Source organism: Rhamphochromis longiceps, linkage group LG9 (assembly GCF_057381845.1).
Source record: "Rhamphochromis longiceps isolate RC_006_pf linkage group LG9, R_longiceps_female_GT1.1, whole genome shotgun sequence".
NCBI lineage: Eukaryota > Metazoa > Chordata > Actinopteri > Cichliformes > Cichlidae > Rhamphochromis > Rhamphochromis longiceps.
The window spans coordinates 10,149,805-10,167,998 of NC_140565.1; the positions used below are offsets into that span (position 1 = coordinate 10,149,805).

The 18,194-nt window shown below is 41.1% G+C and overlaps 2 protein-coding genes across 4 annotated transcripts; one reads left to right on the forward strand and one right to left on the reverse strand.

Moving 5' to 3' along the window:
- Window positions 1-50: 50 nt before the first annotated feature.
- Window positions 51-9,633, reverse strand: LOC146661658 (copine-3-like). Of its 3 annotated transcripts, none has more exons than XM_085418186.1 (16): window positions 9,382-9,633; window positions 7,656-7,825; window positions 7,341-7,520; window positions 7,175-7,249; window positions 6,445-6,516; window positions 6,284-6,361; window positions 6,111-6,200; window positions 5,409-5,507; window positions 5,241-5,324; window positions 5,061-5,120; window positions 4,743-4,876; window positions 4,370-4,424; window positions 2,775-2,826; window positions 2,542-2,675; window positions 1,590-1,823; window positions 51-1,473 (listed from the first exon to the last, which is right to left on the reverse strand). In XM_085418186.1, exons 2-16 carry the CDS (start codon window positions 7,812-7,814, stop codon window positions 1,354-1,356), a joined length of 1,626 nt encoding a protein of 541 aa, XP_085274312.1. In that variant the 5' UTR covers window positions 7,815-7,825; window positions 9,382-9,633; the 3' UTR covers window positions 51-1,353. The 3 variants fall into 3 exon arrangements, with proteins under 3 accessions (XP_085274312.1, XP_085274311.1, XP_085274310.1); XM_085418185.1 differs by lacking the exon at window positions 9,382-9,633 and adding an exon at window positions 9,187-9,373; XM_085418184.1 differs by lacking the exon at window positions 9,382-9,633 and adding an exon at window positions 9,216-9,373 and having other exon boundaries at window positions 52-1,473.
- Window positions 9,634-11,245: 1,612 nt separating this feature from the next.
- rmdn1 (regulator of microtubule dynamics 1) lies at window positions 11,246-14,931 on the forward strand. Its single transcript, XM_085418187.1, has 10 exons — window positions 11,246-11,466; window positions 11,947-12,052; window positions 12,157-12,241; window positions 12,437-12,596; window positions 12,695-12,784; window positions 12,874-12,929; window positions 13,764-13,851; window positions 13,934-13,964; window positions 14,084-14,217; window positions 14,335-14,931. The coding sequence occupies exons 1-10, from the start codon at window positions 11,332-11,334 to the stop codon at window positions 14,374-14,376; spliced, it is 927 nt and encodes a 308-aa protein (XP_085274313.1). The 5' UTR covers window positions 11,246-11,331; the 3' UTR covers window positions 14,377-14,931.
- The last annotated feature ends 3,263 nt before the right edge of the window (window positions 14,932-18,194 follow it).

Consider the following 18,194-nt stretch of genomic DNA (forward strand, 5'->3'; position numbering starts at 1 on the left):
ACATTTATTTGTTACTAGAAATTTATTTTACATTATCTGCAGTCTAAAATGTATATACACTATACACTACTATAATATACAGTAAGTATGAACACATGTTTCTGCATCAATCATGAGGATATAAATCCTCATGGAAATGTGTATACACACTGTGGTACTTAATCTAGTTAATAATCATGGTTACTAATTCACTTTTGCCGCCAGATGGCAGTTCCTTTATTTAATTTGGGAAAAGACTGTCGGAAGCAACCACTGTGGGCCACACGGGAGTCAAAATCATTTCCAACCATTATAAACAACAATAAATGTTCACAACGTATAAAATCTTGTTAGCAAACAAGGTTACATGTCAAAGTCTTTAATTAAGGTAGCAGGAGTCAGGTTGCTAGCTGGGAACATCCAGTGTAACAATGTAGACTCTGAGCTTTGTCTCAGCAGATATCCACCGTTTCCTTTTATGTTATGATCACACAACAAATAAGGTGCCATTCGTTTATGCAACAAATATAGCATTTAATCAGCAAAGCCATGTGTGAAGATGCACAGAGTACACTGTTATTGTTTCCTGTTATTACGATTTCTTATTAATTACATGCAGTGAACAAGCTGGAGGGTCTCAAATCACATGGAAAACACCTCAGTCACTCAGCTTGTTAGAGAAACTGTAATACTAGTGATTTACATAGATGTTGTGAAAAAGTCAACTGCACAACATTAAACTTGCTGTTTAAGGCCATTTGGGTGCTCTTTGTTAATTGTAACAGAAACTGATTTCTGAGCGATTAAAAGGATAAGGTTGGCTTGCACGCTTGTTCAAAGCCACTTCCTGTTTCCTTTCATCCTGACCACTGTGATGCTACACCTTAGGCAGCTGTCATGCAACCACTTGTTTAGAGCTTTTGCAAAAGGGTGACTGTTGCTCAACCACCCACACAGTGATGACATCATGGAGAAGAATCCCAAATTTTAGCCTGAGGAAGCATTTCCGCAGCCATAACGATGTCCTGCTCTGGATTTTATTTGTGAGCCATGCAAGCTGAAACTGATCGTCATTGTATACAAATATTAAATTATTATTATTTATTTATTTATTTATTGGTTAATGTATTTTTTCGGATGGCATGTGATTTTAAATAGCATTAACTGCTTTCTGAGTTGTTCCAGTTTACCATTGTAGATTTCACCTCAGAGTTGATTTGCTGCTTTCCAGTGTTCCAGTGTGAAGCAATCATTAATCTGTAAATCTCAAAAGGTTTGCCCAACACGGATTGACACCCCTCTATGCACTGAATGTAGAAAGAGAGACAAACAGGAAGTGCATTGGAGATACTCGAGTACATTTAACCTGCTTTACTAGGACGGCTCAGGAACATTAAAAAGATTAGGTGGTTTCAGCTTGTAGGCATTGAAGAAGGATGCGACTTGATCGGGAAGCTCTGCCAGCACGCTCTGCGCCAGGGCCACGCTGTTTCTCTGCAAACATAAATTCACAAGAATGAGAAGCCGGCTTGTTCAGCAGCACTCAGGTTTGCGCGTGTGTGCTGAGCAGAGGAAGGCTGGCTGTCTAAAGCCTCGGAGCTGCTGCCTACCTGGAAATTTCTGAAGGGCACAAACTGCACGATGTCTCTGGAGGCGACGACCCCGCTGGGCGCCTGCAGCAGTTTGTCATCGCTGTCCAGAAACTCCATGGCGCTGAAGTCTGCCCCGCCAACACCCACTATGATGATAGACATGGGCAGACGAGAGGCCTCCACGATAGCGGCACGTGTATGGTCCATGTCTGTGATCACTCCATCCGTGATGATAAGCAGCACAAAGTAATTCTGCACGATGACAGAAAAGTAGATTACAGAGTTGGGGATTAGATGGCACATATATATTCTGAAACACATATACTTGTATACACTATATACCAATGTTAAGCATTTGACCCATATACTCAAATTATTTGTGGCTCATATACTTTGGTCAAGTATTATCTACATTTATATCGTAAGTCTGCACTTTTTTGTATGAGCACCTGTTGATGCACGGTGGTTATTTTGGGATTTAATTTAACTTTGACAGTTTTATGGCCTATTGAGAAAAGCTGTAACATATGGTTAGTCACTCTAAAAGTTCAAACTGTCCAAAGTTGTAGAAATCCCCAAGTGATACAAATTATATCTTAATTTGCAGGTAAAACTGCTCTTAAAGTCATAAAAATGTCAAGCAGATTAATTGTTTTTACCTTTAGGCTGGCATAAATCTGTCATAATGAGCCATAAAAATGTTGGATGCTAAAATTTGAGAAGAAAGCCCAGAAAGTTAGACAAAGCAGGTGTTCATCAGGTGTATATCACAGAAAAAGCCAAGTTGTGTAAAGTAGCTAATTGTTGTAAAATAAAGATTTGGACACAGTTGGGGAAACACATACAGTTTAGCATATTATGCAGATGAGAAAACAGAAGCTCGCACAACAATGTCATGGGAGCAAAACAGCAGAAGGGTGACTGAAGTGTTTGTAAGCAGTGAGTGTCTAAACACTTCCTGCTTCCTTACTGAGGCCACGTGCTGGTGGAGAGCTTGTCTGGCGAAGCGGGCCACATGGTTGATGATCGGGGAAAAGTTGGTGGGACCCCAGAGCTTCAGCTGAGGCAGACAGTGTCTGTAGGCATCCACCACGCCCTCTATGCCTGCGGCACACACATCCACAGGTACAGTGGTTCACCATTACAGCATCCATGGGCAACTTTCAAGAACCAAACACAGCTTTGTGAGAAGTTTAAACCTGCCTGAACAGAAGGGATTTGCTGGATTGAAATTGACAGGAAACTCATGGGACACCTGTAGGAGTAAAATCAACAAAAGCTTTAGACGACTGTTCAAGGGACCTGTGTTTGACATGACACAACACGGGGGCGGGGGGGGGGGGGGGGGGGGGGGGGGGGTAAATGAACGATAAGAAGCAAGCACAGTGTGTTTGTATAAGAATATACATATGTCGCAGTTGGAATTGATGCCTCACAGCAAGATGGTTCCTAGTTTGAGTCCTAGCTGGAGCCTTTCTGGGTGCACGCTGTCCCTGTACCTGGGTGGGTTTTCTCTGGGTACTCCAACTGCCTCCCACAGTCCAACAACATGCATGTTAGGTTAGTCAGTGAATCGAAATTGGTCATGGATGTCAGGCAATGTGGTAAAAAAATGGGAACTTCCAGTCTAAAGCGCTTTGAGTGATCAGTAAGATTGGAAGAGATCATAAATGTCAGGTGAAATAAACATATAGTGTAAGCTGCACGCATATTTGACTGGCTTTGATTATAATGGAAGCCCTGAATAATTGGCCATTTAACCTAGCCGGTGCTAGCAAACTAGCAGGCGGGTTCCCCGAATGATCTGAAGCTAATGCAAAGTTAACCCAAGCAGATATCTTCCTAAAGCACAACTTTGAATATGAAAAGCTCTTGGTGGGACTCTCGCTCTATAGCCGTGAGCGGCCTATCTGGAGCTTCGCTTGTTCTCCTGCTGCAGATGCTGCAGTGATGTGTGGCCTCAGGTCTTTGGTACTCTTGGGGGCTGCGGATGGGGGGCGTTATCCCAGCCTCCCACCCTCATTGTCACGTACATTTTGTGACAAAGACACTCACTCTCTTGCTCACATACTCTCCACATACTCTGCTGATTTGCAAATCTGTGCATCTTTGTATTTTTGTTCAGGCACTGTACTTGTGTTGTCTTACAGATGCAGAGGTCGACAAAAAAAAGGTTGTTTTTTCCCCTTCTGCCTCTTAGCTTGCCACTGTGCTGCCCATTTTACATATAATGTAATAACTGAAATAACACTCATAATGAAACATGTGAACAAGAGCCACAACCCAGCATAAAGATCATAATTCTGATTGCAAACGTTTCCAGACACGTCAGGACACAGAGAAAAAAGAACAATAATAAAGAAGCTGATGTTACAAACTGCTGCATCAGCTCCCTAATGAGGGATCATTCAATTGTTCATCAGGCTCACAGCATCACGCCTTCTACTGCCGTGCCTCAGCAGCTGAGCTACGCTCCACCACCCTACTGTTCATTGAGCATTACCAGTCAGAGCAAACTGCCTTTCATACACAACGGGACACTCAACAGCCCCAAAACCACACCATCATGTGAGTGCGCTCTGAATTCAGCAGTCACATCCAAGTAACGAGTGGAAATGCCGCAGCACTGGTCCTTTGAGACACTGCAAATTTCCAGTGCTTTTCAATACCCACAATTCCAGCCAAGAGAGAGAGGATGAACACAATAAAGCACCTTAATAACTCAGTGATATCGAAATAACAACTTTGTGTCACACATATGGCTCAATGATGCTGTTTCTTTAATGAATATTTCATACCTGCCAGGATGGAGGGAGCTGGGCTCCAAAACCAAACACAGGAAACATCTTCTTACTACACAGAGACAGAACAAACTCATGAGCTCATCGAGCGGTAGATCAGTGGGCCCCAAGTTTGAACAGAAACTAGTTCCAGGGAAAATGTTAGTAGGTGATTATCAAGGATGCTGCCGCTAAAGATTTTTAATATTAACACTGTAAGTAGCAAAAAGGTTAATAATTTCTGGGGGGGGGGGAGGGGTTGGTGTAAGTTGGTGATAAGACTCTTTCATTCTGCTCAACTCTGGCTTAACATGTTGTTTTTTTAGTATCTGTTTCTTCCTCTGATATCATTACTTTAGATGGTGGGATGATGTAGGATGCTTGGGTTCACCTGTCGTAGTCCTGGATGACATTGCCCACTGACCAGATGGCTGCCAGGTACTCATTGTAGCCCTCTGGGCTGATGTAGTGGAGGGACTGAGGAGACCCCGGATCCCCGTTAGAGCCCGTGAAGTCAATGGCGATCTGGACCGAGAGGATACGGGTCAACATACAGAGAGCTTTTCAGTCACCAGGTAAACGTCTGACATACTTCATATGTATTCTGCGAGTTTCAGAGTGCCGTGCAATGTGACAGTCAATTTAGAAATGTTACAAATCTTACCAAACAATTTATTTACTTTAACAATAAAAATATTTCCACACTCACAGTGAAGTTGATTTGGCATCCACCCATGATATAATCCAGGAAGGTGTATTCCCTCACTATCTGTAAAAGTAAAGAGTACGCTAACAACGTGCAGCAATGCACAATGTACAGAGATCCAAAACAAACCTGGTGGGACATATGTTGTAAAATCGAGGCAGAGTAACAGTTTTAATTCCTTACCTGGCACTGCCGGATGCAAACGACCCCGGAGTTTTTATAGCTTTTCTTCATTGACTTTTTGGGGTTAATACATTCGAATTCAGCCTGAAACGAGACCATGTTAATGTCAGTGTAACATAAACACTATAACACACACGAGACACACACACAAAACATAAAGGGCCTCACCGGGGAGATGTGCGTCCCCGTTTGCATCTCTGCTAGTGTGGTTTTAAAGCTCCCAATGAGATCATGGGAGCCGCTGCTGTGATGGTCGTAACAGTCAACCTGAGGACGCAAAACAAGAAGAGTTTTCTCTAACGGGGGACCACGTAAAAACTACTGCATGAACAGTTCGGATCATACAGGAGGAGAGAAAGAGTAAACCATGGTTGATGATGAAGTTCTTGGTCAAGGTGAGAAAATTACGTCTTTTTTTTAGACTGCTGCCAAAACCCCCACTAATCATTCACTATTTACAGTCAGTGACGAAGTGTCATCATATTCTGAACACCTGACATATGGAAAGAGTGCAAACAGTTATCAGTATAAATGCAAAAGCTAATGCAGTAAGTCAAGTGAGTAAACAAAGAGGAAGAAAGCCTCACCTGGTGATGTCATGAATCGTGCATACATGCATGTAGCGCTTATCCAACTGGGTCACAAGCACTCCCTTTATGTTTGGGAGATTTGTAAGATAATAAGAGAATTGCAATTACAAGATTAGTTATTAGTCAGCAGTGTGGTCAATAAAGCCAATTCGAAAATTTTAAAAAGTGAGGGAGGGGGATGAAATCCACTGTTTCACCCATTGGAGTGTTACTTAAGAGGTGCTTACAGGTTTTGTTAATTGGGTGCATTTTATTGTGCAGGTTCACTGAATAGAATTACCTTAATAGGCTTCTCCACATCTCCTCCGCAAAGAGTTCGCAATGAGATGCGGAACGGCCTCCATATTGGATTCAGGTTGTTGTACACAACCTGCATAAACAGGTTACCGTGAGTAACGAGTCCACGGGAATTTAGTGCACGCCGATGAAGGACCTGATGGTAAATGTGTGTACCTCTGTCCTGTGAGCCAGCTGCCATCCAGTTTCTGTCTGCTTGTAGAATTCCAGGAAAGGGTCGGACCACCACAGATACTGACAAACCATTCCCAGTTAGTCATTCACAGAACTTACATTTAATGAACTTTATTAAAAAACCCTGAAGCAACTTTCATTACCTTTTTGTCCAGCCTGCGGGCAGACACTTCAAAGTTTGCTACCCTGGTGTCTGTGATTTCTTCAGCACAGATCTATCAAAAAGGAGAAAAACATAAAGATTTGTGCAGTTTTATACTGAGGTTCACAGTGGTTTTCTTTTATGTAAAAGATTAACATAACCTCAGCTATATACAAAAAAAATGAAGCCAATTTAAAAGTGCAATTGCATTCTTTCTGATGGCCAGCAGGGGGCAGCTTCTCTAGTTTTAAAAAGAAGTCTGATTGTACAGAAATCTATGAGAAAATCAAACAATTTCTCCCTTCATGAATTACCTTAGTAATATTTTCCCAGTAGGTTTATGGTCTAAAATGATAGTTTTACTTCTTAATTATTACAGCATGGTGTTCATTTTGTACACTATGGTTTCATTTATCACAAAACAGTAGACAAAGCAGGACAGTAACAGTCATATCCATCACTTGGTTAGAAATTAGCACAAGTAAACTGCAATTTTACACTTACAAACCCAGCCATGAGCCCTGACACTTATATTAAACTACAGGAAGCCAATCAATCACTACAAGGGTTCCACAGCATTTGTTTGTAGCTTGCTAAAATGACTAATTCTAGCAAAATATGAGCAAAATCAACCCTACAAGCTAAGCATATTCTTATTTTTACACACATAGATGCATACAGAAGGACAAACTGGAGAAACTAAGTTCACACAGACAAAAGAGTCAGCTCACTGTGATGGTCCCACGGCCTGCCGGCCTCCTGTTCTTCAGCAACAACGGCCGCGTCATCTGCATATTAGAAACGACCTGGACACAAATGATGGAAACAACAAGGAGCGCTAAAGCAGTGGGCGAACGACCAGTGTTTAAAGAGCAACCTGATAAAGGGGAAACTTACCTGCCCGAGGGTGCATTCAAGCTCTCCAAGGAAATCATCGTCACTCAGGTCGTAGGTATCGTTGTCGATATCATACACGCAGAACTTCAGCCTCTGCACCGTCTCGAAATAGTAATCGATCACAAACCTCTTAGCAAACTTCGGATTCAGGCAGTTCAGGATCATCTCCGTGCGGCCAAACTAATTCACAAAGTAAAAAAAGATGTGTAACGTAAGTCACATGACTTAGGTTAGAACATATTATTTAATGCCAGCCATAGATTTGCAGTCTTAACTGTTATATGCAAAAATCTCGTACCACTACCAATTACATACCTCATACCACTGAGAATCTGATGTGTTGATGTACAAAGCACACAGAGGGTCAGACTTGGAGAAGACGTCCATGTCCATTAGGTTTTCACAGGAGATGCTCAGCTCCACCTTAGTGGCACATTGGGTGGCTGTGGGCAGTGGGGCCCCACCTGAGGCCATTGCAGCTGTTCCTGAAAAAGATAAACCACAGAAATGTCTTCAGAGCACTTCCATCTTCTCAAAATGCTCTCTTGACTTGTTACTACATATTACTCAATCTTCAGTCATGACTTTAGTCAGGTGGTAGTGGTGGTTGTCCAAAGTAAGGCAGGCTCAGATGGTCAAATGCCACCACAACCAGGCCACTAAGTTCACACATAAATCGCTGAATACTACGCCACCTGGTGGTATGTCCACAGCAATTTAAGAACAAGCACAGTCCTAGAGGCAGTGTGCCAACAAATGATCGTCTGCCAATTTAAACTGCTATAAAGAACTTGTTGGTCTATAATATGATAGATATGTCAAATGTACCCTCATGAATGATATCAAGTCATCTTGAGCCACAAACAACATTCTTGTCACAAGGTAGAAGCCGCAAACAGTTTTTGGCAGTGACTTTTTTAATACTTTCTTTTTATTGTTTTTCTTTAAACATTAGAGGGCAACAACAAAACAGAACATAAAAAGAAAAATAATAATGGTAGTGACCTTTATTTATCCAGTTAAAAAAAATCTTGTTGACATCAAAAATGTCTTCTTTTAAGAGTAATCTGGCCAAGAGGAAGCAGAAATTGCAACAAATATAACAATAGTTATGTAAACATATTTTGAGTGGAAAAAAAGAACCGGATTGGTTATAATGTATGTACAATAACAGAGACTTATAAAGATACTTGAAAAACTGGTAATTTTTTTTTAAAATTCTATTTTACCCCTTTGTAAACCCTGTTCACCCAAGTCTATTTACCAACATTCGTAAAGATATTAGACATAAAAAAAACAACACAGAAACAAATCAGTTTTTTGGCAGGCGATCACTTTTTGGCACAGCATCTGGAAGCCGGAGCTTAGGCTACACAAACCCTTGATTTACACACAAAACTGCACACACATTTATGGATCTATCAGAAGTGCAGGAAAAGTCACGTTTAAAGGGACAGAAGTGAAAGTATGGGTGAGTTGTAACTGATCACGTGACTGTAATTTCAGAGCTTCGAGCGAAATGTTAGAACACCGTCAATCAATCAATCAATCAGTCAATCAATCTTTACTGACAGACTTTATGTCATAGTTAAAAATAAGTAAATAAATCAACTGTTCGTGTTTAAAAATCTGGATCTCTCTCTCTCTCACTCACACACACACACACACACACACACAAATAGACATATATTTAATTTTGCTGTGATGACTTTCCCCTAGATTTCTAGCTTTGTAGTACCACCACCGAATAATGTAAGTTACCGTTACTCGAGCTAACACATGCAGGCAGTGACAGTTAGGTGGAGCTCTAACAACCACACCACTTCTCCCTTTCACACTACGTTACCTTTTCATAATGCTTACTGGTTCATTTACCTGTGTAGTTGTTGACAAATATACACTTTTTTCTGCCTCTGTTCTGAACGCGTAACGTTAATCTGACGGCAACAGCTGTGTTGTCGCACTGGGTGGAGCCCACACTCTGCCCTGCCCAGTGTTCTGCTCGCTTCACAACTTCCACTAATTTTACAACTACTTTTACCTGAAGTTGAAGTTTTGTGTAAATGCCTGTTTGGTGTGTCTGCTTCACCTGGACAACATTATATTAACAAACACGCTGTTGTAACATTACTGTACGATAGGCGCTTCATATTATGCCGGAACGTTCTTGTGTTTCTGTTGTTTCTCTGTTTCTCGCCGAGTCGATAACAAAGCGGTACAGCGTTGTCCGGGGTGCATTCAAGAAAAGTGTTTTGCAGCTGTGCTGAACACCAATTTAAGCTGCTGTTGGTGATGCGACCAGGTACCATCTAGTTAAAAGCTCTGGGAGACTTTTCTCTGGACGGACTGTGAGTAGATATTCATTTAGCTTATAGAAGAGCTGCTGTGTTGTTTTCAAACCAGTGTTGGCCAATAAACAGACACCTGATATGTCTAATTTTGAGCTGTTCTCAATCCAAACGACTGCATCGTTTTGTCTAATAATATTCAGAGAAGAGCTTTTCCGTTTAGCGTTTTCTATAATACCTAGTAATGCTAAGGTAAAAGGCTAGCTTCTTAAACTTTTGAACACCAGTGTTGGTCAAGTTACTTGAAAAAAGTAATCAGAAACTAATTACTGATTACTTCCCCAAAAAAGTAATCCTGTCACTTTACTGATTACTTATTTTCAAAAGTAATTAATTACTTAGTTACTTAGTTACTTTTTTAAAAACACGATTTACAACCTGAATAGGTAATAAAGTGATAGATCTTTCAGCTCAATTCTACTTTTTCTACATAATCCATCATACAAAATGTAATCAAATGGAAAGGTCCCCTTTTAAAACTTGTTTTATTAGTTTTAATCTTTTAACTTTATGCATCAAGCAAAAATTTAATTATATGCAACATTCTCTGACTGGAAGAAATTTGTTTAATATTTAAACCTATTTCAAATAGATGCAAGTAAAACAAGTAAAACTAGCGGTCCTTTTGCTCTATTTTCACCTGTGAAGCAGGAGTAGGGTAGGCAGAGGTTTACCCTGGTGCAGGTGTGCTGCAGCGGTCAGTGGAAGAATCCACGAGTTTCTCTGTGAGTTTCCCATTACGTCTTTGGGCACTTGGTGCTTGCTCAGAAGTTTAGGGGTTTTTCTTCGCTGTAAAAAGAAGTTTTCTTCCCACGCACTACGGAGGCTAATGCTTTTGTCACTTTTTATGGAATCAAACTCAAAATAAGGTCAGTACTTCCACGATTTAAACGCTGCACGCTCATACTCTCTCCCGCACTCGATATATTATCCATGATCCATTGTTGATCTGCACACAGCTGTTGTCACCAACGTGGCACTCGCTTACGTCATGAGACGTTCTCGCAAAAAAATCACGGTTTTAGTAACGCAGTAACGCAGCGTTCCTACGGGAAAGTAAAGGTAATCTAATTACCGTTTTTGCAATAGTAATCCCTTACAACACTCACCACTAACTGGAAGGATATCCTTGAATATTTATTTAATTCTGTTGTTTATTAAACTATAACTTTTCTGCTGACAAAACACCACTCAGTCGATTTTCAGAGACAAGATAATTAAAGGTTTGGGATTTAATACATACAGCAAATAATTTATACATGCTTTTATACAAGCATGTTGTAATAAATATGACGTTAATAACAAATTTATCCTGGTGAACCATGAATAAAAGAGTATTTCATGTTTTGTTTTTTTCCACTGTAAATGTTTGAACATATAAAGAGAAAAATAGGCACATTTGCATTGGGTAGAATACATTTTTATTTTAAAGTAAGGATATTTTGTTCCGGCTTCAAAGTATTTATAAAACTGACTTTTATCTGCTCTAAAAATCCACGACTTAGTCATTCATTTATTTATTTTGCAACGTGTTTAATTTGTGCTCTTGAACGCACCATCCCCCCGCTCCGGGGACTCTCACCGAGAGGTTGTAAGTTTGTCAGTGTGATGAGTGATCACTGATAGTGTGGACCTGTGATAAGATGGCTGGGAGGATTATAACACGGTGTGTGAGCAGGGCTTTAGTGGAGTTTGGGTCTGGCGCAAACTGCGTAAAAAGCAGAGGGACAAACCGAAACTACTGGACTGCTCTACGAAGGACTTCCACCGCTCTGACTGTAAATAACGATGCTTCTTTCTCATCCAAAATAACCCTGCTTCATTCATTATCACACTGCTTTCTTTATCTTTATGCGAGCTCCGTGATTTGCGCTCAGGAAGGTCAGTGGTGCCACTTCCTCAGAGCTTCATATTTGATATATAGGTGAAGGGGCAACGGGTTTGTAAATGCTGTCAGAGCTGCTTATCCATGCAGGAAGAGAACTACCAGCACTGTATAGGAATGATGCTGCTATGCTTGTCAGCTGGCTGTATAATTAAACTGGATCTCAGCGTTAGTTTCACCTAGAACTTCCTGTAACGTTCCCGTGTGGACTGAAGAATGCATTGACCCCATGGCTTCACAGTCCAGCTCTGGGTTCAGGTTACTCAGGGTCAGCACAGACGCCAAGAATGACTTTGAATGGGAGACAGTCTGTTCTTGCCTAGCGCTTGCATTCACAAGTGTGTTTTTGTGTCACTTCCTCACTTGTGCACAGAGTGGACGGGCTGCATTCCTGTTGGGGCTCCCTGCGCTGTCGTGCCTTGGCTATGCAGCTTATCGCAAGGTGCAGAGTTCAGCTGTGGTCTGCGCTTTAGATAGAGGTAGATGGCAAACTCAAATACGAACATGTGCTTTTTATTAGGTTTGATCTAGTGAATGTCAGCTGGGTTTTATGGCTGGACTAGTGGGTTTTGTGTCTGTCTAGGGGAGGTTTTGGAGCAGGCTGACTACCTGTACAGCTGTGCAGAGACAGAGAAACTCTACCAGCTGCTGGTGCAGTACAAAGACAGGTAAGGAGAGTTCAGAGGGTTTATTTATTCTATTTGATCTTTGGTTTTTTTGTCTTTGTGTGTGTTTTGTAATACAACAACCACATGCCACCAAAGCAAAGTGTTTTACCATCCACTGGGTGTAAAGTTATGGTTTGTGTTTTCATTCAGTCTGAATTTAGTTGGACAATAATGACTCTCTTTGTGTGTGTGTAGCAACGATGCAGAGTTCCTGTGGAGATTGGCCCGGGCTTCTCGGGACCTGTCCCTCCTACCCAACATCGAGGCCGGGCGGAAGAAGCAGCTCACGTTTGAGGCCTTTGAGTACGCCAAAAAGGCCCTGGAGAAAGATGACCTGTGCTCTGCAGCTCACAAGGTGCGATTGTGGTTTCTCCGAGGCCAACTCGACACTCACAGGATGTTGATTACGAGTTTTAACAGGTTTCTTTTCTTTTTCGTCCGCTCGTCACACAGTGGTACGGCGTGTGTCTCAGCGACGTCGGGGATTATGAGGGTGTCAAGGTTAAAATTGGAAATTCGTACATCATCAGGGATCATCTAGAGGTGAGAGGACCTTAAGATGGAAGTCATGTGACCAAAATCACACCGTCATATTTAACATCGGAACACTGATTTTTTTTCTTTCCTCTTAGAGAGCCATCGAGCTCAACCCTAAAGACGCCACCTCCATACACATTTTGGGTTACTGGTGAGACTGCTTTTTGTTTTCGTGGGTGGTTTTTTGCTTTTTAACACTGTGAGTGAAAGGAGGGCTCCCCTCTCTCAAACTAGCTCTGTGTGGTTGAACTCTCACACCTACAGGAGTGTTTCTTCCACAACTTTCATGGGAGTGCAGCTGGAATTGGAGTAAATTTAGAAAAAAATAAACAATGCAGTTGTGACTCTCTGCGGCCCAAGGAATGTAAAATGAAATAGATGTCGACTAAATGTGTTGGATGAAACTTTAAGATTAAAATCTTTACCATACGTTCATTTGGTAAAGCTGGATCAGTGTCTGGATTTCAACCAACATGATTAATAAGATAAATGACTAAAAAGCCCTTGAAGCAACTTTCTATGTGCAAATCCCAGAATATATACACTGATCAGGCATAACATTATGACCCACCCTCCTAATATTGCATTGGTCCCCCTTTTCTTTCAAAACAGTCCTGATTCGTCGAGGCATGGACTCCACTAGACGCCTGAAGGTGTGCTGGAGCATCTGCACCAAGATGTTAGCAACCAATCCTTAAAGTTCTCTAAATTGTGAGGTGGATTGGACTTGTTTGTCCATCACATCCTGCAATTACTTGATTGAATTGAGATCTGGGGAATTTAGAGGCCAAGCTTGGACCTCAAACTCATTGTTGTGCTCCTCGAATCATCCCTGAACCATTTTTGCTTTGAGGCAGGGTGCAGTATCTTGCTGAAAGAGGCCACAGCCATGAGGGAGCGCCGTTTGCATGAAAGGGTGTATATGTGTGCAACAAGTAACATCCACATGGATGGCACCTAACATATGCTGTCCTTTGTCTCTCAGGTGCTTCGCTTTTGCTGAGCTGCCGTGGTATCAGCGCAAGGTGGCAGCTGTAATATTCTCATCACCACCCGAGTCTACATACGAGGAGGTGAGCACCGCCCAGTCTGAATCTGACATCATTTGCTTTCTTACTAGCTGCACAGTGAGTTTTGTTTTTCTGTGTCTTTCAGGCTTTGGCATTTTTCCTAAAAGCTGAGGAAGGTAGAGTACTGTCACCAACACGGTTCTTTAAAAATAATCACAGACAAACATGTGTCTGTGATTTAAAAAAAAAAAAAAAAGCAGTCAGCCGACAAACATTTGTCTCTCGTTTTTCCCAGTCGATCCAAACTTCTACAGCAAGAACCTGCTGATGCTCGGGAAGACTTATTTAGCCATGAAAGACAAGGAGAAAGCACTGCTGTGGCTGACCAAAACAAAGGAATACCCTGCTCACACGCTGGAAGACAAAGAGGTACACACACACCCTGACTCCAGACTTATGATTTACTCTGTTTTTGTATATTTCAGTTTAACTGTATATCAGTGGAACTGTTTAACTTAATCAGTGCATGCTCCTCTTCCTCTGCAGGTCCACAAGGAAGCTGTGGATCTCCTGAAGAAGCTGGGATGAAGCTCGGTGAAACATGACGCCCCTCTGGACCCTTAACAGCTGCTAACAAGACTGTTTCCTAAAGATTTTCTACTTCATTATTAACTATAAAAACCGAACAGTTGCCGGCTTCGCACACAGAAATCACACATGCCTTCAAGAAATAATAAAACAATGTCCTGTCGTTAGTAGTTTTGTATGTTGCGTCGTGTATTTCATCTCATTTTATCCAAACTTCAGAGTTCTAAATTCACCATCTGAATATTGCAGCAGAAAGCGAGACTTCCCCGGGCCTGACAACAATTTTCCAATTTTCTGTTGTCCAGTTGGACCGTAGCTTCAGTTTCCTGTTCTTAGCTGACAGGAGTGGCACCCCGTGTAGTCATCTGCTTCTAGGTTTGACAAGTTGTGCATTCAGAGATGCTCTTCCGCATATCTTGGACGTAATGAATGGTTACTTGAGTTCCTGTTGCCTTCCTATTAGCTCAATGCATTTTTGCCCATTCATCTCTGACCTCTGGCATCAGCAAGGTGTTTCCATTTGCTTCTTTCCAGATTAAAAACAAATGAACTCTGCGTGAACCTTTTACTTTCCACAGAGGATTTCCATGGAGAGTTCAAGTTGTGTTTTTGCAGAACCAAGAGAGACATCTTTGTGACATCCATGTTTACCAGCACAGGGTGAGCTGAGCTATTCAAGTGTTGGCACCGTGAGTGCTTACTAATCGAGTCACGCTCGCACACATTCTTCAGAACAGTACTTCTTTTTGGATTCATGAATTCATTCCCATCAAAACAAAAAACGAGTATTATGAATGCCACTGAGGTGAATCCTAAAAAAAGGCAGATGTATTAAAGTTTTGTGTTTTCTAATAGTATTTTTACATTTATTTAGTTTTTCTTTTTTCTGTGTATTACTGTAGGGTCTTTAAATCACAATATATAGCGCCTTGAGGTAACTGCATACAGATTATCGGTGTGCCATAATTCAACTTTTGGTATCGATCTGATACCAATAAATCCGATGCCAATACTGATAACCATGCTTTCAACTTACAAAGGTGGTATAGCTCCATGTCTCATGATTTATGAGAGGAATCATCATCAACTTGTAAATTCGTAATGACAACTAAATAACTGTTATTCTTACTCTTCCATGAGAATGAGTTAATACAATAAAAAACGCTTTAGCTTTTCATGTATTTTGCAAAAAGTTATTTTAAAACCTGGAATGTAACTGTGCCCAACTTTAAAGCACTTTGGGTCAGCTTCTGTTGTTTAAATGTATGTTTTTTATTTCCATAAAACAAATGAACACAACTCAGTGGGTTACATACTGAACTCAGAGGATAGAAACAAAGTATCAATCCCGTCATGTTAGAATTGATCCAATACCATTATCCGCGTTGGTATTAATACTATTGATACCTTGATCTTTACACCCACCACTAATACAGAAATCCTGGGTTTCCTTGACCATATCTACTTCTCTATTTACGCTTCCTTGTTTTAATTATGTAAGCACTCCCTTACAATTTCCCTCAAAACATCTATCCAAGTCAAGAATTGTTAAGGTGTACTATTGTCAATGTCTACGATCAAAAAAATGGCTTCATAAATGTGAATACAGTGGGTTTACAATAAGGTGCAAACCACTGATTGCCAGATTAGACTCTCTGCCAGTCTACATCCAAAAGAAAAGAATGCATATCATGTCTCCTGTCAAACATGAAGACTGAATGTTATTGGCATGTATGGCTTCCAGTGTAACTGTGCTGTTAATGTGTTTACTGATGATTGTAAATGGTCTGTACTTGTATAGCGCTTTACTTAGTCCCTAAGGACCCCAAAGTGCTTTACACTACGTTTACTGATGATGAGGCTGCTGGTAGAAGCAGCAGGGAGGATTGTGAAGCGTACAGGGCTGTACTCTCTGCTTAGATTCAGCCAATTTCTGCAAAACTGATCAGCTGGTGCTTCACATTTCAAATGGATAATGACGCAAAACAAACTGTAAAAGCAACTCAGTTTCTCAAAGCAAAGAAATGGGTTATTTTTTAACATCCAAGTCAGTCACCTGATCTCAAGCAACAAGCAGCATGCAGCAACTGAAGATGACTGCAGTGAAGGCCTGGCAGAGCATCTCAGTGGAGGAAACGCAGCATTCGGTGATGTCCATGAGTTGTGGACTCCAGTCACCTGCCTCACAGGACTTTCATCCAAGTTTTCAAACAACGCCTAAGTTGAGATGTATGTTAGTTTGTTAAATTACTGTTGGACCAAATCCCTTAAAGACCAAAATTAAATTTTTGTCATGTAGAAATAATCCCAACAGATTCTTTAAGTCACATCAGTGTCATTTCCAAACCTTGTTTTATTTTTCTCCTCTGTATATAATGCCCCAAAGTCACAGGACACACACAAAAAAAGAATGAAAACATGAATCAATGCGGGGGTTTATTCACTTATTTATTTGTATCTCATAAATCATTCTCTCTCTATTGAAAATGGGTGAAAGCAGATTAAAAATGAAACTTCTATACACATCTTCTCCAGTAAAGGGGCATTCTGTACAGTGTAGTTTGTGTTTACAGTGTGTATCTACACGCGATATGTTACAAGTTTGGATGCATTTCAGATCGCCTAAACCGCAGCAACTTCCCCGCTGCATTAAGTTGATATACAGCATCGTTACTCAACTCTACTTTGTTTCCGATATTCACGTGATACTTCGGCGAGTTACTGGCTGTGATGAAGGCGATCTGAAACGTCCATCTACTTCTGATAAGAACAAAGGCATCACAGATTTCCATCAATGGCGCGGCGGCTCTGTGTAAGTAATTATAATATTTAAGTACTTCATTTACTGTCTCTTTTTTACAATGAATATTCACATACAGTTGATTTTCTTTGATTAGAGGTTTCTGTTCAAAAGGAAGCACAGTTATGCAGTTTTAACGTCTCTTAAAAGTCGGCTCCTTTTGCTACAGAGCAATGCATCTCTTCATGTTGTTGTCCCTCGTTTCAGCGCTTCATCTCAGAGAGCCGAACAAGTTATATACACCACCGATCGTTTTACTAAATCACGAGCTCCTCAGAGGAATCAAAGTCTAAATCAGCTTGCTGCTGTTTGCAGTGGTCTTTAAATAAAACAAAATAAACAAACCCCACACACCAAAGATGAGGAGAACGGCCTGCCACTGGCTGAGTTATTTTCTTTTTTTTTCCTGCATTTAGACCACTGACTGAGAGTAAGCACCAGAGTTGTCATTTACAAACAATGGAGTTTCAACATAACAGCGAGGCAGTTAAAGAAACAAAAAGGACCAGGGGAAATTGGGGGTGTAAAGATAAAAACACACAAAGCAGTGTGTCATCAGGCTGATGCTGCATTAGGGCCTAAGATGCTGAGGAGTTGCCACAAAAGATTATTTTTAATTTAAGGACATCAGTCTAAATACGGAGGTAAATAAATGAGATTGTATCATGTGGTTAAGACCCGAATGCTTGGGTCAGGTCGTCATTTTGTGTAGATGAAATGTAGTTGCCTTCTTGGGGTGCAACTGTTTTTTTGAACCTCACTGTGACACGACATGGACAAATCTGATTTATTTGTTGTGCATTATGTTGGTTAGGTGTGATGCCTGTCACTCAAGAACAACGATAATACCCGCCGTCCTCTGAAACATGACGGCTTTATAGCACACGCCAGTTTGAGATAACTCAAAGAGGCAGAAGAAAGCCAGCTAAGCAAACGCGCTCTTTTTAAGTGAATCTGTGCTTGTATGAAGCTGGCAAGAAAAATGGCATCAGTGTGATGTAAGGGTGGGGTGGGGGGG

What these genes read in the sequence shown, in the direction of transcription:
- LOC146661658 (XM_085418186.1), bottom strand. Translation starts at nt 7,814, where the DNA reads ATGGCCTCAGGTGGGGCCCCACTGCCCACAGCCACCCAATGTGCCACT. An exon ending in TTGAATGCACCCTCGGGCAG is followed by an intron (nt 7,250 to 7,340) that starts GTAAGTTTCCCC and finishes ATTTGTGTCCAG; the next exon opens with GTCGTTTCTAATATGCAGAT. An exon ending in AGCAAATCCCTTCTGTTCAG is followed by an intron (nt 2,676 to 2,774) that starts GCAGGTTTAAAC and finishes TGTGTGCCGCAG; the next exon opens with GCATAGAGGGCGTGGTGGAT.
- rmdn1 (XM_085418187.1), top strand. Translation starts at nt 11,332, where the DNA reads ATGGCTGGGAGGATTATAACACGGTGTGTGAGCAGGGCTTTAGTGGAG. An exon ending in GGTCTGCGCTTTAGATAGAG is followed by an intron (nt 12,053 to 12,156) that starts GTAGATGGCAAA and finishes GTGTCTGTCTAG; the next exon opens with GGGAGGTTTTGGAGCAGGCT. An exon ending in TGTGCTCTGCAGCTCACAAG is followed by an intron (nt 12,597 to 12,694) that starts GTGCGATTGTGG and finishes CTCGTCACACAG; the next exon opens with TGGTACGGCGTGTGTCTCAG.